Raw genomic sequence first — 25,352 nt, forward strand, 5'->3', positions numbered from 1 at the left:
GGGGCACACCCTCCTCAGTCCAGTCCCTTCCGTGTCCTACCTACACATCTCTTTTTCACTCTCTACCTGGTTGCACCTTAACCTCTGTGTAATCTCAAGCCCCTAGAACACTGCAGACCAGTAGGAAACCATCATGGGATTGTCGTCAAGTAGTCGAAAGTCGCCTGCCTAGCAGGCAATGGGTTTGGATACACTTTGACAGTGGAACGGACATCACCGCCAACTGCGAAGTTGCTTTATTTCCGTTCACTTGCACAAGTATTCGGTGAGTGGCAGATTTTAGCCACTGGACCGAAGTGTGAAGGGCGTGACAAAGCATTCCCTGGTAGATACGGAGACACGCTTTCTACAGCGTGTGTGGAACAGAACTGGGGCTACATTAAGGATAAAGAAATCTCACAAAGGATTTAACATAATATTATCATAAAATCATAGAATCTTACACTTGAAAGAGACCTCAGAGTACACTGACTTCAAATTCTCACCAATGTAGTATTTTTCCCCATTAGCATTTTTACATCATGTTGACATTTCTCAATAAATATTCTGAGTGACATTTTGTGAATATTCTATATTTGTAAATAGCCTGTAATCGGTTCATGACTCTGAATGTTTTAAAAAAAACCCGACAGGGCAGCCCAGGTGGCTCAGCAGTTTAGCACCACGTTCCGCCCAGGGCCTGATCCTGGAGAACTGGGATCAAGTCCCGCGTCGGGCTCCCTGCATGGAGCCTGCTTCTCCCTCTGTCTGTGTCTCTGCCTCTCTCTCTGTCTCTCATGAATAAATAAATAAAATCTTAAAAAAAAGAACTCACAGAGGGCTGGAAAGTCATAGAAGGGAAAATCAGATTGGTCTGTCTTAGCTTCAGATGGGGAAGTCACCTGGTCTGCATTCAAATTAGGAGGTGGAAGTCACAGGTGATGCTGTTGAGTCTCCCCTTGAGGCTCTGAGCAGCAATAAAGTGCTTTGGAAAACATCCTCTCTTTTCTTTTTTGTATTTAAGGCCAGTTCCTCAGAGAACTGAAATGACCAGGTGTCAGGAAAGAGTCGCTGTTAGGAATTGCTATTTCCACACACGGCTGCCAACCCTTTGATTTTGAAAGTATACGGTTATCTCCTTGACTACTAGGAGAAGCCTTGTGCCAGGTTTTCAAAAGACAGTGCAGCCTTGGGATGCCCGGGTGGCTCAGCGGTGGAGCATCTGCCTTCAGCCCAGGGCGTGATCCTGGAGCCCCGGGATCGAGTCCTGCGTGGAGCTCCCTGCATGGAGCCTGCTTCTCCCTCTGCCTGTGTCTCTGCCTCTCTCTGTGTCTCTCATGGATACATAAATAAAATCTTTAAAAATTAATAAATAAAATGCCCAAATATCCGAAAACAGAAATAAAAAAAAAAAAGAGAGGAGAGAGACAGTGCAGCCTCAAACTCTACAGTCTTACCGAAAACTCAATTGAAAAGAAAATGTTTATTAAGGCTTAAAAGTGAGTCTAGCCCGGGGTGTCTGTCCAAATCCAGGATGAGACTGAGCAGATCGCGTAAACGTTGGGGGCTTTCCACTGCGATGCACCTTCTCCAGCACCGAGCTTTCCGGGCCCCGAGCCCCCTCCTGCTGGAGTGGTGGCAGGCTCCAGAAGGAACCCCCGGAGCACTTGGCATGATCTAGGACAACAACCGGGGGTAGGTGGCCCACTCTGTCTTTGCAGATCGGGTTGTGCTGTGGTGGTGCACGTTTCTAGAAAGCAGATCTCTAAGTGGTCCTGTCACAAGTGATGGCTCCCTGAGCTCTCTATGCCCAGCCTGTGGGCCACCTCTGGCTGTCTTACTAGTCCTTGTCACTGGGATTGGAAATTGGCTCCATCCCCCTGCCCAGCAGTGTACCGTGCCTGTGGCAGCCTCTGGGATGGGGAGGGCCGTGGAGCCCAGGCTACACGCTGTGCTAACATCCACAGCTTCGGAGGCTCCTTCTCCAGCCCACAGAGCGCATTCTTCCTCCTGTGCATCAAGGCTCGGTGTGGGGGAGGTGACCTGGCCTCTTGCCGGCATCGACCTAATCGATCTGGCCCAAATGCAAAGAACCTGTCAAGGCAACAAAGAATCAACCGAATCCAGCATGACTTTTTTTGACCTGACCTCTTATAAACGGTGTTCAAGTAGGGATGCCTCGCCATCGATTTGGTTTTCTCCCTCTCCGCTCTGCAAAGTCACCTTGCCCATAATAAACTTAGCTCAAAACCCAGGAGAATGCAGAGCTGCTGAACACTGTCTTCGGCAGAAATATAGATTATTATTTTAAATTCTTCCAGAAAGAATGGTGAAGTGTACTCCAATTGTTGCATGGGAACAGCTTGCAACTTCCTCGACCTTGGAGGTAGCCTACTTTGAGTAAAGCGTTGACAGGTGTGTGCTCTGTTTGAGAAGTAAATGGCCAAGGGAAGTCTACAGCAAAATACTCTGCATGTGCTCCAGCCTGTGTCACTCCCGCCCCACGGAAACATTGAGGCTTGGGTGGGTAATTTAGGGACTGGCGGTGGATGCCTTTCTCTTCTTGTTTATCCAAAACGCGTGTGTAACATGGATGCTTGTAATGTCAGGTCCTCCTTTTTTTTTAAAGTAAATTTTTATTTATTTATTCATGAGAGACACAGAGAAAGAGGCAGAGACACAGGCAGAGGGAGAAGCAGGCTCCATGCAGGGAGCCTGATGTGGGACTCGAGCCGGGGACTCCAGGATCAAGCCCTGAGCCGAAGGCAGACGCTCAACCGCTGAGCCACTCAGGTGTCCCATGTCGGGTCCTCCTAATGCTTCATGTTGTGTTGATTAGTAAGATACTCTTTCCATGAGAGAGAGAGAGATCGAGATTAGGAGAGAGGGAGGAAGGAAAGGGAGACAGGTGAGGAGGAAGGAGGATGAACAGAAGGGAAGGGAAGAATGTGGAAAGGAGAATGGAGAGACAGACAAACACCTGGCCCGCCCTGCCAAGGTTCCTCTGCCACATGGCACCTGTGCTTGTCGAGGGGGAAGCAAGTGCTCAAGGACGCTAGATAAGGATGGGAAGGCGGCCTGTACTCAGGGCCACTGCAGTGGGATTTTCCAGGGAAGGAGAGCTGCGGCTGGACTCTGGATGCTTCATGGGGAGTGGGGGTGACAGCCCAGGACAGGTGCGGTCCTGGAGGGGGGTCTCCAACGGGGAGCTTCAGGGCGGAGCGGTTTCTGGCTAACTCGGTCGAGCAGGGTCTCCCTCAAGGCAGGCCAGGTGGGCAGACCTCGCCTGGGAGATGGGTGGGAGGAGCCCCTCAGATATGGAGGGTTGGAGGGTGGGGGCTTCTTACTTCTTAGCAGAGTTTTCCTAGAACTGGATTTTCCAGGAAGGAACGTGGATGGGCCTGTGAGAAGGCTCAGGAGCCGGACTGACGTTGAGCCAAGCCGAGGATCCTCGTCCCCCTCCATCCTTCTGCTCACACAGAACTGAGCACGGCCTTGCCTCCTGCTCCACGTGGACGCTCTCTGTCATTGAAGCTCATCTGGCGCCACGTCCGCCGAGTAGTCATCTTCTCAATTCGATTGCTTCCTGTCCATGCTTTTCTCCTCCCTTCGGTGTGAACCTTTACCCGATTGCTTCGTCCTGCCTTTTCTTTCCCTGCTCTGCACACTGCTCACGTGCGAGCTCAGGGACCCCAGGCCTCAGCTAACGCCCCAAATCCTGCTTCTCCTAAGTCGCTCTGTCTTCAGGACTCCCCTCCCCTGAACGCTAGCCTCCTCTTTCAGCTCAGCACGGGCCACTTCCACCTAGATAGTCACAGCGTCAAACCTAACCAGATGCACAGGTTTGAAAGGGAGCATGTTTTCTGATATTCATCTTGCCTTTGAAACTCCACAAAGAGCTTAGTGATCTGCTGTCTCACACTGGAAATATTACCATCCTTCTCCTTACCTTCCAGGCTCAACAGGCTACGAAACCTATCTGTAGCAACTGGGAGCTCCTCTTCCCTTTTTTATGGCTTTTATTTGGAAATACCATAACAAGATAAATAACAAAATCTCAGTAAGAAAAAGAAGTCAAAGAAATGCATGGGGCAGTAATTGCATTAGCAATCATATTTGTTAGCAGTTTCATTATCTGAAATATTACTCGTTACCCACAATTCTTGAGAAAAAAAAACAAACAGGTCACAAAGAAAGACACCATATCTAAGAAGAATATATATAAGTGGGGAAAATCCCCCAAAGCCAGGCACTTGACGATGTTATTCACTTGACGGCAAAGGCAAACAAAGTGTGAATGCAGCACTTTTATACAAGACAAATTCTCCAAAGTGAGCTTATTGGTTTTACTTATGTTTGTAGCTGGCCACTGCGGTTCCCCGGATCCAATCGTGAACGGTCATATCAGTGGAGACGGATTCAGTTACAGGGACACTGTGGTTTATCAGTGCAATCCCGGTTTCAGGCTGGTTGGAACTTCCGTCCGGATATGTTTGCAGGACCACAAATGGTCCGGACAGACCCCGGTCTGTGTCCGTAAGTACACTGTGGACGACCCCAGCGGGTGCTTGCTCTGGTCACACCTTCTCCTGGTGCGAAGCCTTAGCACAGACGTGGGTAGCCTCAGAGTGTTCCCAGCTGTGCCGAGAGCCCTAAGGGCATGGCCTCCCCTTCTCTCTCCCATCCACTCCCCATTCTGTTTTCCCCCAGTGCCTCCAGACTCCTGTCCACACTTCATGTGCTCCTTAACTCATCTCAAACAGGCCCCCGGACAAGTGATGTCATGCACTCATGTTCCCGGTGCCATCACAGGTTCAACAAGGTGGAAACAGAACCTAATTATAGGAGGGGAAAGATGCTGAGTCTGAGTCTGCGGGTTGGCTTTGCAGAGTCCCCGGAATAGCCTCATGCCCCGATCCTCGGTATTGTTTTGTATTTTTGTCATCGTTTCATCTGGAATAGAGTTTTGTGAGCAGTTCTTCCCCTAACAGAAGAGGTAAAACCATATATAATGATTGTCCTCAAGTGTTAAACCATCCAAGATAAATACTGACCCGTATTTCTAGAAGACCTCTCATACTCTATCGCAAAATTTTGTTTTAAACCAGTTGGCTTCTTTGCACTCGTATATCCTTTATTTTCCCCTGAATTAAACAAAGGAAATGTGGATATAGCTCTGGGATAATGACAGGTATTATCTGGGCTGGTGCAGTGATAAACGTGCAGAGTTCAGGGGTGAAAGCTTTGCTTAGAAGAAAGAGCTGTTGACAAGATAAATGAGGAGGAAAACACTACTTTCATGACTGTAATGTGTTTCTTTGGAAAGGGCCACCGAAGGATATCTTTGGGATTTGTATTGCTGTTATTTAGGGCATGACATTAATGGGAGTTCACTACATTTCAAAAGATTGTACAATAGGGATTGTCAAAGAAAATACTGTTTAGGCACACGTAGTTCTTGCTAATTTCATGATGTTTAAATTGACATTGGGATAATGTGTGCATACGCAATTTAAATGATCAGCCAAGTCCCTATAATGTCTCAAAACAAGGGTTTCACAAAATTGCCTGGTGTGTTCTAAGGGGAGAATAATCAAAATTCATAATTGATATAAGAATTTTAACACCCCCTTGTTTCTCACCGCTTTTTTTTATAGAGTTATTTGGTGTTCTGTTGTGATGTAAGAATAATTCTTATTCTGAAGAAAGTGCATTTGCCAGTGTTGGCCATTTTCCACAATGATAGTTAAAACTGGTGGATCACCTCACGGTTCTTTCTCCCCTTCTTCCAAATACACGTGCGACTTGTGACGTATCTGACAGCCTCGAGTCTCTCCACCCGCACGTCTGACAGGCTCATATGTCTATTGATGAGAATCCCAAGGGAGGGTGACGCCCGGGTATTTTCTGACGCTGACGAGGGCCTGTCTTCCCCCGCAGCCATCACGTGTGGCCACCCTGGGAACCCCGCCCACGGATTCACCAACGGCAGTGAGTTCAATCTGAATGACGTCGTGAACTTCACCTGCAACACGGGGTACCTGCTGCAGGGTGCCTCCCGAGCCCAGTGTCGGAGCAACGGCCAGTGGAGCAGCGCCCTGCCCACCTGCAGAGGTAGGAGAGGCCCTGGGCATGGGCCCCAGTGGTCGGGGCGGCGGGCCGATTAACACCCCAAGGTACCCGTGGGCGTGGTGCTTCATCCCAAGGCACAGGACACTGCAAACGCTTTCCCTCCTCGGGATGAGGGGGAGATAATTGTGAGAATAAAGCACAACTCCCTCCGTGGCTTTTGTTGAGTACTAGCCAGGTGTTCAAACACAACAGTCCAGGACTCCAGGTAGGTCGGCTTCTCTCCCATCTCTCTGTCTCTATCCACTCCCCGATCCACACAACATCTTTGGACTTGGAGCTTCTAGACCTACAGCTGCATTTAAGAAGTTTTCATTGCTTTTGAATCTCTCTCCTTGGTGTTGTTGTTTTTTCCATGCATTTCTTTAAAAATTGCCATATAGATCTAAGCTTTTCGCCTGCATTTTCAAGAAAATGCTGTTTTGGAACTTTTGTATTTCTAGATGTTAGAGCTCATGATATTTAAGGTTCTGCTTCAATTGGTTTCCATTAAAACACCTTATTCACTGAAGGTGAATCGTACTTTACAGTGTAAAGGTGAAGGGGTTTTTATGGCAGATATGGTAATGAGCTTTCTTCCCGCTTCCCGCCGACATCACCCACCTTCCCAGGAGGCCCCCAAGGAGGCTACATCCAAATGAGACAATAACAATTTTTGAAAGTTATGTGAACTCGGGCTAACAACTGTGGAGTTCTGGTACAAGTCTCTATGGGAGTGCGAGGTCTTCTAATTCCACTTCCCCTCTAAACACTAGTATTAGATTCACCCTATTTCAGTGTAGAGGAAGTCTTGTCAGCAAGAGAAGGTCTTGTTGGTCTTGTCGGTCCCCTTGTTCTCACCCTCCCCAGAAAGCAGGCTTCTGGCTGTGGCGTGGTCAGGCGTCGGGTGCGGGATGCACTTGCTCACTGAGTTTCTTGCAGAAGAGCCCAGCTGGCCTCCTGGCAGCGTGGCGGTCTGCTCAGCACCAAAACTAACAAGTTTCCCTTTTAATGTTGTTATTGTATGAGCCACGGACCAGGGTGAAGGGAAGCAGAGTTAGGGCACATCTTTGAATGCGTGTACCTGCCCAGAAAGCTGGCTTCTGCGTCTCACCTCTCAGCACTGAATATCAGGATATTTTGGGATGCCCTAAATGGTTATGGGACGCTGCGCTAAACTTAGCTGGAAGGATGACCCTCAGCTGTCACAGGAAACCATGAGGCACGCTTATCTGCAGGAAGGGGTGAGGACACACCCCTTGAGCGGCTGCGGAAAGACACAGCTATGAGCGTCTGCTACGTGTTCGTGGGGCTGCAGCGATCTAGATAAAGATCAAACTGTTTTCTCCACCCGTATGACAGGAAAAACACAGCACAGCTGAAACCACGATTAAAAATGAATGCCCATAAATTTGGATCCGATTCATCTGCACGGGGGTGGGGGGTACAGCGGAAGTGTGCGCTGATGGCTTAGGTACACCAGAGCACCCCAGGTTGCTCCCCAACACCCTCCCGCTCTACCCAGTGTCACAGTTATTAAGCACATGCTGCATTCCGAATGCTGCACCCAGTACAGAGATCAGTAAAGTAATCCCTGCCTTTAAGGAGAGACGGTGAAGAGGAAGGGGTGGGGGAGCTAACGAGGTAGGGAGATTGTCCCCCACAGCCGCGGAGACGTTGTCCACCTGACGCAGAACACATTCTTGTTGGACGAGAGACGGAATGAACTCAAAATCGTGGGCTTTTCATTAACAAACCATTTTTGGGACCTATATCCCATGTTCCTCTAATTTATACCAAGGAAAAGGAGCAGACATTAAGTGCTATCTCTTACTAATGGTTTTCAGGGTTTAGGTGCTGCGCTAGGTCCTTTAGACGCCTCTGGCACCGCACAGTGCTGGGAAAATGCAGGCTAAAAGCTTAGACCTATATGGCAATTTTTAAAGAAATGCACGAAAAAAAAAAAAGGAGAGAGACTCAACCTCTTCAGTAGTAATTTTTCCTTTTCTTACGTTTTTCCCATTTCTCAAAAAATATGAATCTACTTAATATTTTAGCAGACTTCGTTTTTCAGAGCATAGAAAAGCAATGTTTTAGGTTTGTAGAAGAATTGAGCAGAAGAAACAGATTTCCCACGTACCCCCTCCCCGCACACAGGCACAGCCTCCCCCACTGTCAGCATCCCCACCGACGGTGCATTTGCTACAGCTGGTGAACCCACATGGACACATCTTCATCACTCCGGGCCCAAAGTGTACATCAGGGTCACTCTTGGTGTGGTTCATTCTATGGGTTTGGACCAGTTTTCGTAATGACATGTATGAACCCTGAGAGTATCATGCAAAATCGCCTCACTACCCTAAAAATCCCCGGTACTCCGCCTGTCTATTTCTCTATCCCCAACCAGCCCCTGGCAACTACTGATCTTTTTTACTGTCTCTATAGTTATGCCTTTTCTAGAAGGTCATATACTTGAAATTATCCTGGATGGAGCCTTTTAAGACTGGCTTCTTTCACTTAGCAATATGCCCTGGAGGCTCCACGTATCCTGATGGCTCGGTAGCTCATCTATTTCTTGTGCTGAAAGACACTCCACGGTCTGGATGGGCCACCCATTATTTATCCATCACATGCTGAAGGGCATCTCCGTTGCTTCAAGTTTTGGTAAATAGAGGTTTTTGTGTGGATGTGAGTTTCCAGCTCCTTTGGGTAAATACCAAGGAGCATGAGTGCTGGACTGTGTGGAAAGAGCGTGTCTAATTTTGTGAGAAATCACCAACCGTCTTCCAAGGTAGCTGCGCCATTTTGCACTCCCACCAGCGATGGGTGAGAGTCCCTCTTGCCCTGCATCCTTGCCAGTGCTGGGTGTTGTCAGTGTCCTGGATTTGGGCCGTTGTCGTGGGTGTGCAGTGCCTCTCCTCGTTCTCTCAATTTGCATTTCCCTGATGACATGGGACGTGGGGCACTTCCATGTGCTCACTTGCCAGCTGTGTATCCCCCCTGCTGAGGTGTCTGTTCAGGTCTGCGGTCCAGTCTGTGTTTAGGTTGCTTGCTTTCTTTCTGTAGAGTTTTAAGAGTTTTTCTATATTTGGGATTAACAACCCTCTGGTAGGTACCTCCTTTGCTAATGTTTTCTCCCACTCCGTGGCTTGTCCTCTCACTCTCTGGGCCCTGCCTTTTACAGGGTAGAACCTTTAAATCTACCTTGCTCCATTGTCAAGTCTGTTGCTACCAGTACATGTGATGAAGGGGGAGATGGTTGGCAGAGGCAGTCCTGGTGGGATTGAGTGAGAAGAACGTCTCCAAGGTGTCTTTGCTCCCTGCTTCTTCTCCCTATTGCTTTGTTTTCTTCATTTATGATCTAAGAGATATGATCTAGGGCACAGGATTTGCATGTTTATTATAAAACCAGGAGAAGCATGATCTCAAAAAGGACAGGCTCATAAAGGTGGTGAAGCCTTAGGAAAAAAAAATGGCATAAAACTCAGAAAGTTGAAGGTAACAAAATTATAGCTACTTTTTAAACAAAATTGCTAGGATTCCTACTGTCTACTGCAATACAACCCGATTCCTATCTTACGTGTTCCTTGAATAATTCCACGTGAGTTTTAGGATGTCGTATCTCATGCAGGCGTGCTCTTGTGCTTGATTTCTTCTCTCAAGTTCTTGATAATATCTGATTGTCAAATGTCTGATTCAGGTAGGTCAATGAATCGTGGGATTTGGGGTAGTCCTGCAACATGTAGTTCATTCATGATGCGAAAGAGAAGCTCCACCTGGAATTTTGGAACTGAACGCCCAATAAATCTGAAGGGAGGCCAGATTACAGAGAGGCTTTTACAGTCTGTCTCCACCCTGGGCCACCTCGCTATTCTCAGACTCTGCCCTTAACAGGAAGAAGCTCTGCCGAGCCTGCGGCATCTGTGATCAATCAGAAAGCTCCCACCCGGGACACTAGCTATACAGCCTGCTAACACTGTCTTTGCAAACATGGTTAGAAAGTTAAAGAAGGTATGTTTTCTGTTAGTAGTTACATCTTTCTAGAAGAAATATATAATAGATGATGTGCTTGCAGATTTCATGAGAAGGAAGGGAAACAAGTGTCTCACATCTATTTAAAGAACCAGATTATGCACAGCGTCCTAGAGCCCCATGATTCTGTATAAAAGCTTCCTCTGACTCTTCATTTCCTTTTTTAAAAAGATTTTATTCATTTATTCATGAGAGACACAGAGAGGGAGGCAGAGACCCAGGCAGAGGGAGAAGCAAGCTCCTCGCAGGGAGCCCAATTGGGACTCGATCCCAGGACCCCGGGGTCATACCCTGAGCCAAAGGCAGACGCTCAACCACTGAGCCCCCCAGGCATCCCTCTTCATTTCCTAAGTTCCAAAACGTGTCATTAAGCTCAAAGGCTCCATCAGTCCAGTGAGAAAACCAAGTCTGACAAATTTTAGGATAATTCAGTTCATGTTTCCTTTCTTAGTGTAATGATTTCTGTATTACATACAAGCTTTAGACTTTTTTCCTTTCTTACCCGTAGTTTTGTAAGATTGGGTGTTTAAATTCAAGAGACATAAAATATATGTTCCAATGTGATTACATACACTATGATAAAATTAAGAAAATAATGGGGTTACTGATGTTTCTGTTATGGTTAGAGAGGAATAAAAAAAAAAGAGGAAACAATAAAAAAATTCCTAAAGGACCACTATGCATATGGTGGCACTTATATGTCTACAAAAGTCATACATATTATGATATTATTGTATCATATCATATTGTCTCATATTATCCAAAATTTTAAATGGTACAGTTTTCAAAGTAAGGGAAATGTAAGAACCAATTATGTGTTTGTGGCTTTACTGAACACAAGTCTTAGGTGTGTCTATGGATAAAGGGCATCCAGGAGTAGCTACTGAACGCTGGGGGGAGCCCAGAATTGAATAGCAGGCTCTTGCCAAGAGCAGGGAAGAGTTGGGGCGGGCGGCTCCCAGAAGCTGCCCTTAGATCCCTACTTGAAGAGTATTTCCCAGGGGGCAGAAGGGAGTCGAGGTCTACCCTTCGGGTTTCTCAGCGTGTGGCACAGTGTTGCTCGGGGCGGGTGCCACGCTGTATGCCCGGTCTCTCCACTCACTCGTCGTGTGTAACCCAATGCGGGGTCTATGGTCAGAGCTCCTTCACGTCAGCTTCCTTACGTGCACACCCAAGGAAGCGAACCCTCCTCACATGTTCATGGAGCTCTAGACCATCCAATGCTTGTGAAATTCTTCACAAAGTGCCTGGCACACAGTCCGCAGTCCTCCCCACCACGTCTAAAGCCTCCAAAATTTATTGTTTGCTCAGGAAAGTCCTGCAATCAATTACAATCCACTATAATTAATTAGTGTTTATCTTTTATCAAACCTGCATATCTGAATTGAAGCTAAAGCTTACTTCATCTTTATCAGGTATTGATAATGTAACTTTCATATATTTGAAAAACAGTCATAAATTGCTATTGTTCTTTTTTGCTTTTTTTTTCCATCAGTAATCCCATTTTAAAAATTTTGATTCAACCAGCTAGTAAACACGTCCAAAAGTGTTCATTCTATGCAACACTCTGAATACCGCATAGTTATCGTTGTTCTCTAAATATTGTGTAATTCTGTCTGTTGAAAACATTTTATTTTTCTAAATTTATTTATTTATTTATTTATTTATTTATTTATTTATTTATTCATTCATTCATTCATTCATTCATTCATTTATTTGAATGAAAGAGAGAAAGAGGGAGGGACAGAGAGGGAGAGAGGGAATCCCCAAGCAGACTCCACGTGGAGTGTGGAGCCCAACACAGAGCTGCATCCCAGGACCTTGAGATCAAGACCTGAGCTGAATCCAAGAGTCGGACGCTCAACCTACTGAGCCACCCAGGCGCCCCTGTTGAAAATAATTTAAAAACATGCTACATGGAACTCTAACCAATTATGAGAATGTTTAAAAAAAATGTAGTGAACTGCTTCTTATTCTTTTTTCCCAGCATCACCGAATTTAAATCGGATATTCTTAGCTTACGAAGCATCATTTTCTTATTTTCTTGCTCGTGGTAGGTTTTTATGAGCTATAAAAGAAAATGGGAGAAGCAGGAGTAAAGACCAAAGAGATATAGAAACACAGATTTTTCAGAAAAAAAATCAAGAAAATAGGAGACAGGTCTTCCCCCCGAGGCCTCTGTCCTTTCTCCTTCTTTTCCTCCTTCCTTTGATCCTAGAGCACTGAAACCACAGGACATGACAGAGGTCAACAGGGCTACCCTGAGCATCCTTCTGCCTTCCTCAGTAGACCGAATGGAGAGTCCAGACTCATTCCGTGTGTTGCATGGACGGTGCTCATTGAGAGAAAGGGGTCTCTTACCTCCAGCCTCGATTCCTCAGTGAGCCCCTAGTGTGAAGCACAGTCAGGAGCTCCTGTGGCCACCATGCTTGTCAGTCCATTCAGAATTTTTATTAGAACAATTTTCTTTAAATCTTAGGAGCTAAACTACACTGAGGAATTTTTGTAGAAGTGAAAGGTCGGGGAAAAAAATGATAAGGAATAAGGATTATATAGTTGCCGGTTTGTGTGCGATTTGGTGAGTTCAAATAATTCTTAATAAAAATGGAGAAACAGAGTCATAGTTTTACATTCCAATGTTGTGCACCAATTATACGTTCAATGCTCGGTGTACCTCCATGTTCCCGAGTGAGGCAGATGCTAGAGCTATAGGGTGATACATAGCACATGGTCCTTTTTGAAAACTGGATTAAGCTTTGAACATGTGCCCAGTCTACCCTCAGAACTAAGGCTCCCATGCTCCCCATGCCATTGCTACATAATTTGGGCGTGGTCGCTTTTGTGCGGCTTTAAAACTAAACATCATCCTGAAATAATGACTGTCCCTGACACATTTGAAGCTCAGGTCTGACTTGTTTGGGTAATTCACCGAGTCAACTGCTACCTAAAATTTACCTGTAAGGGATTGTAACTTGTAAAAACCCTCCATTTAAAAAAAGTATTTAAAAATCGCTTTTCTTTTTTTATATAAATTTATTTTTATTGGTGTTCAATTTGCCAACATATAGAATAACACCCAGTGCTCATCCCATCAAGTGCCCCCCTCAGTGCCCGTCACCCAGTCACCCCCACCCCTCACCCTCCTCCCCTTCCCCCACCCCTAGTTCATTTCCCAGAGTTAGGAGTCTCTCATGTTCTGTTTCCCTCCCTGATATTTCCCACTCATTTTTCTTCCTTTCCCCTTTATTCCCTTTCACTATTTCTTATATTCCCCAAATGAATGAGACCATATAATGTGTGTCCTTCTCCGATTGACTTACTTCACTCAGCATAATACCCTCCAGGTCCATCCACGTCGAAGCAAATGGTGGGCGGGCACGGGTGGCCGCGTCCTGGGCCAAGGAGGCTCCACACGGAGATGCCTGCGTCCATGCCCACCCACCTGCCCGCCCGCCCCCGGGTGCCTAGCAGGTGCCGTCCAGGCCTCTGCTGGACCAGGTTGTTGCTGCCCCAGCAGAGAACGTAGCAGGCTCTCCTAGCGGAGCCTCCAAATATCGAGGAAGGAATGCAGGGAGCTGCATCCGGCTCCGGCGGCTCAGGGCTGATGCGACAGGACAAGACCGGAAAGGCACTGGGTCTTATGCTATATGTTGGAAAATCGAACTCCAATAAAAAGTAAATTAAAAAAAAAAGACTGGAAAGGCGAAAAGATAACGGGCAGACTTGGGGTGCATGTCGGCATAACTCTTCCCACATAAGGAGCAATTCCGTTTTCCCTGTTGAGGCTCATGGACTGTTCATCATTGTCACACATTTGTACTAACTTAAGGGTGCCGGACCACGAGGGGATGGGGCCGTGCCTGGGACCCAGCGCGCCAGTGTCCTCTCCAGGTGATTCCACTCAACCCGAAACCCCAGGGTGGCTGCTGGTGATCCCAGGGCCTTCGTGTCTCCAACGCCAGGCAGGGGAGCCCCTGGAGGTCACAGCCTGGTATTTTGGAGCAGGTGGCACGGACTCAGGTGTCCCAGTCTCCTCCTCTTCCTTGGGCCGACTGCGGCCTCGCCTCCCCAGCCTGCAGACACGGGCGCAGCTGGATCTCACACCTCCTGCAGCCCTCCCTCCCGGGCCTCCCTCTTCTTTGTGTCCTCGCCCCGGCTGGATCCTTCTTCCCAGCTCCCAAGCCGAGATGGCCCTGGCCTCGTCCGCCTCCTGTCTCCCAGCCCACCCCACTGGCCGGTAGGAAGGCGAGTGGGGCCAACCCCGTGAGGACGGGAAGGAGGCCAGAGCTCGGCTGCGGTGTTGACATGGGCTGCACGGGGCACTCTGGGGCCCTGTCCTGGCAGAGGGGCTTGGGGCCTGGTCCCCCCACCCCGGCTGGCTGCCTGGGCCGCCCCTACCAATGCTGTGCCGTAGACTGAGTCCCGAGGGCACGTAGGCACACGCGGACACGCGACCCTCGGGGACTCGCACTCCGAATGCAGGATGCACCTGTGCAGCTGTCTTCCGGGTCACACAGGTGGTTCGTCCACCAAGTCGTGTGACGTCCTCCAGGCGGGCGGTCCCTGCTGCTGCTCAGGGCTCGGCTGTAGTTTTACTATGGGTGGGACGCGCCCCGAGCCTCACGGTGACCTGCCTGGGCTCCGGAAACACTTTTATTGTTGGCTCAAAAGAACTTGTGTCTGTGTCTTGCTTCTGTAAGCTCAGGGTTGCCCTGAAAAGCACAGAACAGGATTTTCCAGCACTGAAGGGATCCCGTATCCTCTGCTGCGCCCCACCCCTTCCCCGCTGTCCGAGGAGGGAGGAGGTCGTGCTCTCGGAGGGGGGCACCGAGCTGAACCAGCTGAGCAGCCCCCCGTGAGCCAGAAATATCTGGAGAGTCGCTGCTTTGCCCGCAGCTCACCATGCACCGGTGCGCGGGTGCATCAGGTCTCTTTCCTCTCCTGGCACCTGCAGAAGCACCGTGCTGCACCCCCTGCACCCCCAGAGCACCCCAAGCGCGGCCGCGTCCCTGCGGGCTGGTGCTGCCGAGGAGGCCGGCATCAGAGGCTGCCTTCAGCTACATTCCTTGTCCTATCCTTGTCCTATCAAGTGTTGATGGGACAGTTGGCATTTTTATTTGCATGGGGCGGACAGCAGACGCGGCTTCGGCCCGTCCTGGGGCCTTAATTAGTGCACGTGGGTGGGGGCGGGGACTCTGCTGTGCCACGGGGGGTGGAAATACTGCAGCCCAGTAAAAATACCCAAATGCACCCGACATTTCCACCACACAAACCTAACCAAGAAAACCGTCTTTGGACGCTGCATGGAGGTCGGTTAGTAGGAAACGAAGGAAGTTGGCGTCCGGCCGTGAGGCTCGTGCAGCGGCAGGTGCACTGCCTGGCGGTGTTGGCAGCGCGGCCACGACGCAGTTAGTGGAAGGCGTCGGGGGAGCACAGGCTCGTGGGGCCCCGCGGCCACGTCCTCATCTCACGCACTTTCCGACGGGACGTGGAGCGGGCCCTCCTGTTTGTGACTGTGTCTAAACGATGCTACGTTCTTTTCCCTCCCCTAGTGGTGAACTGCTCGGATCCAGGCTTTGTGGAAAACGCCATTCGTCACGGGCAACAGAATTTCCCCGAGAGTTTTGAATATGGGACGAGCGTCATGTATCATTGCAAGAAGGGGTTTTACTTGCTGGGATCGTCCGCCCTAACCTGCATGGCCAACGGCCTATGGGATCGCTCTCTGCCCAAGTGTTTGGGTAAGTGAGGGCTATTTCGGCCGCTTGGGGCAGAGCCCGTAACACCAGCACCAGAGCAACCACCGCAGAGTGCAAGTCCCTACAAATCGTGTAAGTTATAGGGTAGCTTTGCCGGCCAGTCAGGAATCACAAAACAGAACTCCGACCGGGTTAGGGGTCGGGAGGGGACAGGGGACACGGCTGCTCTCACGCCTGCGTTGGAGACAAACGGACCCCGTGTGCCGGGCGCGTGTGCACCCCCGTGTCTGCCTCTGCTTGGTGCTGCTGCTCACCTTCTGCCCCAACCCGGCAGCCACGTGTCCCCTGCACGCCCCAGACACGGGGCCCGGGGCCTCCACGCCCGGCATCCCCCCCTTCGCTGCGTCTGCACTCAGACTCAGAAGTACCAGCCAAGGCTGCGCTGTGGGGACCCTCTCTGATGGCCGGGCGTCTGGGGCCGGGGGTGGCATCCCCCAAGGGACCTCATGAGTAGGGACGCCTCACGAGCTGCCCTGGTCCCCAGAGTCCATAGGATACTAACGATAGTATCTCGAGAGCATCTTCCTCCCGACCCATATGGTTCTATGACACGAGGGCAGACTGGCCTGGAGAGTCGGGTCCTATTCGGGCACGACGGCTGCCCCTCAAAGCACGATCCGTATTGCAGACCACGCAGATGAGCAAAACACACGTCTCTCCAAATAGCCACGGTCTTGCCTTCTTTTAACGTGCAAAACGATACGGTCCTTTAGCTCAAAGACCTCACCCTGTTACCACAGCCTGACCCCCCAGGGAAAGGGGCGACTCTCCTCGGCCTCCTCAAAGTCACTCAGAAGCAAAACGGTCCTTAAAATCCACACGTCACCGTCTTCACTTTCCTTCCGTGTGCGTGAAGAATGTGGGAGATGACGGTGACGCTTTCAATTGAATTTACTGAAACAGAAGTGATCATCTGTCTTACGTCCTAACAATTATGGCATTTCTGTTGCATTTTCAGGATAAATTCGTCCCGGAGAATTTTTTTTTTTTTCCCTGTGATTCAGGGGCCCTCGTAACTCCTCCCAATCCAGATGGAAACGTGTCTCAAATTATAATCCTAACAATGTAATTAATTTCTGTGGAGAAAGAGTGACTTCTCTCAAAAACAAAGGCACAGCCTCATGCGCCCCCAAAGTGCATCTGTGGATGTATTAGAATCTTCATCAAATTTTATCTGCTTTCTGGTTTTCTAGGCCTTCACACATGGGGATTTTCCAGAGAAATTAGTTTTTCTCTCTTTGTCTCCCCAAACACTTCCTTCGCGGCTTCCCTGGCCGATGGGAGACTTCCATTAGCTTTGGCAATGATGCCAGCGAGCTCCAGACCCCCGGGAGCCAGGTCGTAAGAGGCTCCCGCTCTCCCAGGGGCCCGCTTCCACCACTTGTTGTCCTTAACAGTTGGAATTACCCCGCGGCTGCGAAGGCGGGTCCTCGGGGAGCCGTTGGCTGGTCCTTGCTCTCGGCAGCCAGGCTTCACCTCTGGTTTGGCTGTTAGGGTCTCACTGAGTTGGTTTTTTTTTCTCTTTCTCTCTGAGTTTCACCTGGAACTGACGATGACCAACCGTTTACTGCTCTGGCTCTAATTAGCTTCCTTTTAGGACTCTGTGTAGATAAAATCTTGCTGACTAACGAACGCATGCCAGTGGGAGACGGGATCGATATAAGGGCTGACGCGGCTCATGGGGACGCTCAGTGCCTTTCCACCTTTTAGACCTACCTCCCTGGATGAGATCGCTTTGGGGTTGCCTGGGATCTAACGGACACCCTAGGCTGTTGAATCAGTGGCCTTTGAATAATTTGTCGGTAGCCTGAGTGCAGTCAGCTCTTTGCACGTAGCCCAAGATTCGTCCGTTGTTACCTCTAATTGGAGACATTACGGAAAAGGAGGGATGAATCTTCACCAGTCTACACTAATCTGGATCCCAGAATTGTCCTTTTTGAAAGATAATTTAGGAATAATTATAGGCCCGGTTTGGCAAAATTCTAAAGAAACGAATGGGAATGCTGAGATTATTTTATAATTACTTGAGGAAAATTAACCATTAATTTATCATGACCGTTATTGTTATTATCGTTACTTAAACATATTAAACCGCCACCTGTTCAAGGAAAAATTGTTGGAAGGGTCATCGTAGATCCATGAACTGGAAGAGTAAGCAGGTATGAGAGAGTTTTGAGCCACGCGAGTATACGATTGTCATTTTAACAATAGTTTAATGAGTCTGTGTAATCTCTGACTTTTTGTTGTATACTACTTTTTTAGACTTCAGTTAAGGACAGATGGGGGAAACGTAGATAGAGTGACTTTCTCTTTGTTTTTTTTGTTTGTTCTTTCTTTCTTTCTTTCTTTCTTTCTTTCTTTCTTTCTTTCTTTCTTTTTCTTTCTTTCTTTCTTTCTTTTTTTTTTTTTTTTTTTTTTTTGACTTTCTCTTTGAAAGCCGAGCTGGGAATTTCTGTCTTAAACAGAAACACCTCAAGAGAGAACAAAACCGAGACAAACTTCACTGACAGATCAATTTCTTGTCCTTGGTACCGTATGAATATTCGAGGTCGGGGGTGTCACCTGGAAAGTGGTATCTGTTATTTGTCGGCTGCTGCGATAATCTGCCGGTGTCTTTAGCGGGTTCTCGGCAGCAGGGGTCAGGGGGTGTCCGTGTGGAGACCGACCAAGCTAAAGCATTCACAGGCCTGATGTGCCCGTTCACGCTACCTTTTCCCTCAGCCATATCGTGTGGCCACCCGGGGGTTCCTGCCAATGCCGTCCTGACGGGAGAGCTGTTTACGTACGGGGCCGTGGTTCACTACGCCTGCAAAGGGAGCGGGGACCTTGTCGGCAACAGCACTAGAGTCTGTCAAGAGGACAGTCACTGGAGTGGGACGCTGCCCCACTGCACAGGTGAGGAACCGGGCCCTGGCTGGACCCCTGGGGCGTGGGGAGTGGCACCGCCCGCCGTTCCCCGGCCTGACTCCATGTCCTGCCACGGAGGCCGGGGTTCCACGTGGTCGCCCTCGTCTTCATCAATCCCCTGGAGGCCCAGTCACTTCACATCCCCGCTGTGGGAGACGTGGGAGTTCCTCAGCGCCCTGGCCAGGGGCCTGCCTACCCTCCCTCCGTCTGTCCCCCTCCTTCTTGATTCCTCGTCTGCGCTTCCTCTCGATTCTTCTGCCTCACTCCTGTCTCTACCTGGCAATTACATTGACACCCTTCGAAAAAAATGAAAAACCTTCATTCTTTCACGGATAGTTCTTAAATAAACAAACCTCAGTGAGTCAGCAACTCTGGACACAGCTGAGAAGAATCAGACCTCTCCCTTGACTGTTTATTGCCCAGTGCACTTTGACCCCGTTTCCCTTTTATCATCCATACTGACACACCCAATGGACAAATCCCGTCTTCATTATTCCCATAGTTTTATTTCTTCTAGAGAACACCAACTTTTGTCATAGGCACATTTTGATAAGCTAGTTTGTGTTTAGTTGTAGAGAAACACTTTCTTCACCTTTGTGCTCTGATAGAGTCTTTCTCATGAGATTTCCAGAATGTGGTATGACTGGAACATATTTAAATGACTTTTCATGTCATTCCTCAGTGGCTTAGTTGGTCTAGAGGCTGACTCTTGGTTTCCCTTCAGGTCGTAATCTCGTGGGTCTTGGGGTTGAGCCCCACCAGGGGCCCCACATGGGGCTCCACATGGGGCTCTGCACTCAGTGGGGAGTCTGCTTGAGGATTCTCTCCCTCTGCACCCCCTCCCCACTCACATACTCATGCATTCTCTCTCAAATAAATAACTAAATCCTAATAAATAAATAACTTTTCATTCTCTTTAAATATAAGAGCTCTGTTATAAAGAAGTCTAACAACACTGTGTTTTGCCATCTGTGTTTGTGTTTCGTAGGAAATGATCCTGGATTTTGTGGTGATCCCGGGACCCCAGCGCATGGGTCCCGGCTTGGAGATGAACTCAAGACCAAGAGCCTTCTGCGCTTCTCCTGTGAAATGGGTTACCAGCTGAGGGGCTCTCCTGAGCGTACATGTTTGCTCAATGGCTCGTGGTCAGGATTGCAGCCAGTGTGTGAAGGTGAGTACGTTCAAGCCATAAAGTCAACCTTTACACTTGGAACCACGTATTTCATTATAAAATGACTGGTACCGTTCCACAGAAATCCTAGAGACTGAACCTTTGTATCATTAATCTCCTTTCCCCCAGAATGTATAAGAGAATCATTACAACTCATGACTGGGTACATGGAGATTTCCTGACTATTCAAAAAATTATCTAACATGGATCCTTACCTTTTGAATGTTTATAACCTAGAAGAGTTTTTGATCTTCTAATAATAATCTCTATGATTTGGTGGTGTTTTGTGGTTGCTGGTAATGAATAAATGAGAACAGGGAACAGTGCACAGAAACAATGTCAGTCACTGATGGGAACTTCTGCAGGCTTCACTTCACATGTTATTTCCAGTCTGTTGGTGGCCCTTGCCAAAAACACTGCATTACTAAAGAACCTAGGGTGATTCTCTGTATAATACTTTGGAGTGAATATATTTTATTTTAGTATTTGACAGGCCTAAGAGGGCATGGTGGGATACCTCAGTAATAAGAATAAAAAGTCATGAATAGTTTACAGTGTCATATATCGGCAGTGCTTGCCTTAAGCAAAGGTGTGATGTGATATCATGAATTTGTTTAGAGTCCACAAAGTAACTGATTTAGAATTCAGACAGATAAGACTTAAATGTTAGAAATATTTAGCATATAAATTCTGAATACTTAATGTTCGAGTCCAAAATGGTCGCACAAAACAAATATCATCTCTTAAACACTTTCTATATAAGTTGATCATCTTGAATAAGCTCACACAATATCAGGACCAGAAATATAAATCAAGTTTTCTTAATCTTCACTTTCTCTACTCTACTGTGCCACCTCAACCTGTACCTGCCCACCTCTCATTTTATTGTATGTATTACATAGAACAATAGAAAATTGTGTGTAATCTAACTATATTTTATGCAAACTATATCATCTGTGATCTCATAAAATCATGTATAAATAATACAATCATATATATATGAAAATATATGTGCATATCTTATATATGTACATGGGTATATGTGTGTGTGTCTACTCTCTTCTGAATGAAAGATTATCTTGGAGATATCTGCACCTAGATAAGAGACATACACATATATAATAATCTAAGGTAATTTTTGACTCTGAGTCACCTCCTGACAATTGAGTTAGTGTAAATCTCTAGATTAGGCCCTAAAGAAGTTGACTTAAATCAGACATGACTGAGCAGTACTGGAAGGATGCCACCTGCCACCGTGAATTGCAGAGCAATACCTTTTTATTGACTGAAGTATGTGACTCTAAATTGGTAGACTTTATCTTACTCAGACACAATTTTCTCAGTTTTCTCTCCTTTTGTAGAGTTTGAATATTAAAATTTGCATGATAGCATCTTTTTCTCACCAAAACCATAGTGTATTCTATTCTATGATACGGTACCTAAAAGTTACACATGACTTTTGTAACCTATATTTTCACCCCATCTAACTTTTTCCCCCTGTACTACACCTGGGAATTGTTGGTTCAGAATTTATTTAAATATTAAATATTATGAAAATTAAATGAGAGCTCCACTTCATTCCATGACATGTTGAATGACAGTAGGCTAGCCTCTTACTGAGGACAACTATAAAAAGACAAGATATATGAGATGGTTATCCTGTTAAACAACAGAGAGTGCATGCCTATGTTCCATGGAAGGTAAAAAAATGAGGGAAGTAAGCCTATCATCCCCCGCATTGTTCTGTATATTTTTCTTACTGCGCAGTTGGAAAGTAGAACCCAGGTGGTATGATGGCTTGGAGAGGTGATGCAGTAGAAATTATTCTAGGCCACTGAAATAGAACCTCCATGATAGAGAATCTGAGAAGGACCAGCTGAGGATGGGACAGCCCCATAAGTTTGATGGGCATTCACTGGCTGAGGGCCAGGCGGACAAGCATGGGTGAGACCCAGTGATGAAATAACCTTTTGCGGCAGAGTCAAGAGTGGACTTGTGATATTAGAGTCATACCCCTACTGAGACACACTGGCCATTTGGCCAGTCAGAGCTCTCACTCTCACTGTATACTTAGGACATTTCACAGATGCCCAGAAAACTCCATGCATTATTAATTTGTACCACTCCCTAAAATAAGTTGAATATGATAGAACTAAGAGCAAAAGCATGTTAGGACTAAGTCTGAATAGGTCTCCTCTAATAGAGATTAAAACTAATGGGAGGACCCAAAAGATCTACAGCTAATTTAAAAGTCCACCAGAACAAACCCCAGCACCTTTTGAAGGAATGAGAGAATCCATGCAACATTTTGTTCACAATGTCCAGCATACAATAAAAAGTTACTGCATATGCATAACTCAGAACAATATGACCCAGAGTCAAACAAACAAACAAAACACACCGTAACAACAGAAATAGAATCTGATCTTGAGGTAACCCAGATGTTGAAAATAATGCACAAGGACTTGAAGCAACTATTTAAAATATCCTCACAGATTTAAAGTGAATTAGAGTCATAAACAGGGAATCAGCAGAGAAATGAAAATAGTAAAACCAGGGACACTTGGGTGACTCAGCAGTTGAGCATCTGCCTTCAGCTCAAGGCGTGACCCCGGGATCCTGGGATCGAGTCCCACGTTGGGCTCCCCGCAGGGAGCCTGCATCTCTCTCTGCCTGTGTGTGTGTCTCTCTCTTCGTGTCTCTTGTGAATAAATAAAAATAAAATAAAATAAATTTTAAAGAATAAAAACACAATCAGATAGAGAAACTCTAGAGTTGGAAAATGTACCATCTGATATAAAAACTTTTTAAAATAAGCCTAGAAAATTAAAAATGACAGAAGCATCAGTTAACAGGAAGACAGATCAATGAAAATTATCCAATCTGAAAGCAGAAAGGAAGAAAAGAAAAGCAGCTCAATAATTATGGGATAGTATCAAGTGGTTTACTATACATGTAATTGGAGTTCCAGAAGAAAAAAAAAAAAAAAAACAGAGAAAGAATGGGGCAGAGAAATGGTCACAAAATTATTGGTCAAAAGTCAACCAAATTGGGGTGCCAGGGTGGCTCAGTCCATTAAGTGTCTGACTCTTGATTTCAGCTCAGATCATGATCTCAGGGTGTGAGATTGAGCCCCGCATTGGGCTCTATGCTGCGAACCTGCTTAGGATTCTCTCTCTCCCTCTCCCTCAACCCCTTCTCACCCCCCCAAAAAAAGTTAACCAAATTTGTTGGGACACTATAGTTCCCAAAAGTAGGACAAACCTCACTTAGATGCACTCATATTCCATTTAGGATGGTCATTCACTTGGGACTGTACATTCCTTATCAGCTTATTAATATAAAAAGCACTTTGCACATTTAAAAGGTGAAAAAAATTAAAACATCTGAGAATGAGAGTGATGTTTTTCCATAGAAATCTCACTTAGGTGCTGTGATATAACACCACGAGTTCTATTTCAGCAAAACTTTAATGAATTCATTTATTTGATTGGGAGAGCTTAATTGGATTTCACTTCGTCATATACCTAACTCAGACTATGCAAGGGTTTTTAGAATAGCATTTGGTTTATCTAAAGTGAGAAATTCAAGTGTTTCTTATGAAATCCTTAGAAACTTGATCATTAAAATCTGTGTACAGATAGAAGTTGAAATGGTTCAATATGGCAAGTATTTCTCAAATATATTATTCCCCACAAAACTGACTACTTCCAATCCTACATCATACAGAAATCATGGGAAGTTGAGTCAGTAATAGTATAATTTTTTAAAGATTTTATTTATGTACTTATTTGACAGAGAGGGAGAGACAGAGAGACAGACAGAGAGAACAAGCATGAGAGCAGCAGGTCGAGGGAGAGGGGGAAACGGCTCCCCAGTGAGCACGGAACCTGATACGGGGCTCGGTCCCAGGATCCGCGGATTGTGACTGGAGCTGAGGGCAGACGCTTCACTGCCTGAGCCACCCAGCAGTAGTACAATGTACTCACTGTAACAACAAAGGAAAGGAAGGAAAATGTGCCTAATCCTATATCCCATAAAACACATCTTCAAAATTTTTTGGAAAATCTAGCTTTCTATTTTTTTCTCACTTGTCATCATAGGTCTGGATCTTTGGGGCACATGTTATTCTCTATAGAAAAAGGGGTTACCATGACTTTTGCATTTCCACTGATGTCAGCCATGACTATGTATTCAGTCAACCAAGAGCATCTCCCTCCTCATGAATCTCCTTTCCTGAATCTATCAAAAGCATTAGAGCCTGATGGCACATTCGAATAAGTGGTAAAAAAGAAAGAAGAGTTCATAAAATAGAAAATAAAAATATTTTAACAACTCTTAAACATCAAGGAATTCATCTTTCTAATATATTTCCATGATTTCAGATCATGCTCTCTTTGTTAGCAATCTGGTCTTTTAATCATAAACCCATTGACTGCAATTTCAAATGGGTGTATCTCAGGAAATTGCAGAACTATAACTACATCATCGGTTTTAGTTGTCTGAGGCAACTCTTAGTCCTCTTCCTGTGAGATTATGGTAAAGCCTATCTTTTATCCAGATGGTAGATGTGTGATGACAGTGATTATAATGAAAATGACAATGCATGAGCTGCCATGTATACCTTCACTACTGCTAAGAAGCCAGACTGCGTTCTTGGCATCTTGCACACAGTATGTTTACTCTTACAACAACCAAGAGCAATTGCCCTTATTATACCCAGTTTGCAGTGAAGACACTACATGTCAAGAACTGGATGTGATCATTCACATTACTTAGGTCTGTGTGAGCAAAGATTCCAACCTAAAACTCTTGGACTCAGTTTAACAGCCGTGATCCTAATGCAGCATGCTACATGAACAGCGTTGGTATCTGTAGACAATAAAGTGTATGTGGCATAAGTATAATGCTCTTTTCTTATAAATCAAGTAAAGGAAAATGATCTTTTACTGAAAGGAGTCACATGAACCAAATGTACTTGAAGTATTTGAAAAGTTTTAACTTTTTACTCATAAGAAAATTGGGGGGATCCCTGGGTGGCTCAGCGGTTTAGCACCTGCCTTTGGCCCAGGGTGTGATCCTGGAGACCTGGGATCGAGTCCCACGTCGGGCTCCCAGTGCATGGAGCCTGCTTCTCCCTCTTCCTATGTCTCTGCCTCTATCTCTCTCTCTCTCTGTGTGTGTGACTATCATAAATAAATAAAAATTTTTAAAAATGTGTTTTCCTTCTGCTATAAATGTAAGCTTCTGATATAGGCTGTCCTCCAATATCTCCTCCTATATCATGGTGGCTTTAATGTAAACACAAACATATTGAGGCTAATTTCTAGTCTTCATTTTCATGGGCATAACCGTCAGTGAAAGTGTCCCTATCAGAAAGAAAAATAAAGTGAACC

At 46.5% G+C, this 25,352-nt stretch overlaps 1 protein-coding gene across 1 annotated transcript in view; it reads left to right on the plus strand.

Annotated features, from left to right (window-relative positions):
* CSMD1 (CUB and Sushi multiple domains 1) overlaps window positions 1–25,352 on the plus strand; it is a 1,869,137-nt gene that overhangs the window by 1,810,611 nt on the left and 33,174 nt on the right. Inside the window, exons 53-57 of the mRNA XM_049095299.1 lie at window positions 4,342–4,515; window positions 5,920–6,093; window positions 15,672–15,860; window positions 18,600–18,773; window positions 19,774–19,956. Of these exons, the coding sequence (XP_048951256.1) occupies window positions 4,342–4,515; window positions 5,920–6,093; window positions 15,672–15,860; window positions 18,600–18,773; window positions 19,774–19,956 (894 nt within the window). The remainder of the gene's footprint in view (window positions 1–4,341; window positions 4,516–5,919; window positions 6,094–15,671; window positions 15,861–18,599; window positions 18,774–19,773; window positions 19,957–25,352) is intronic.

The sequence above is a fragment of the Canis lupus genome, chromosome 16, assembly GCF_003254725.2.
Source record: "Canis lupus dingo isolate Sandy chromosome 16, ASM325472v2, whole genome shotgun sequence".
Classification (NCBI taxonomy): Eukaryota; Metazoa; Chordata; class Mammalia; order Carnivora; family Canidae; genus Canis; species Canis lupus.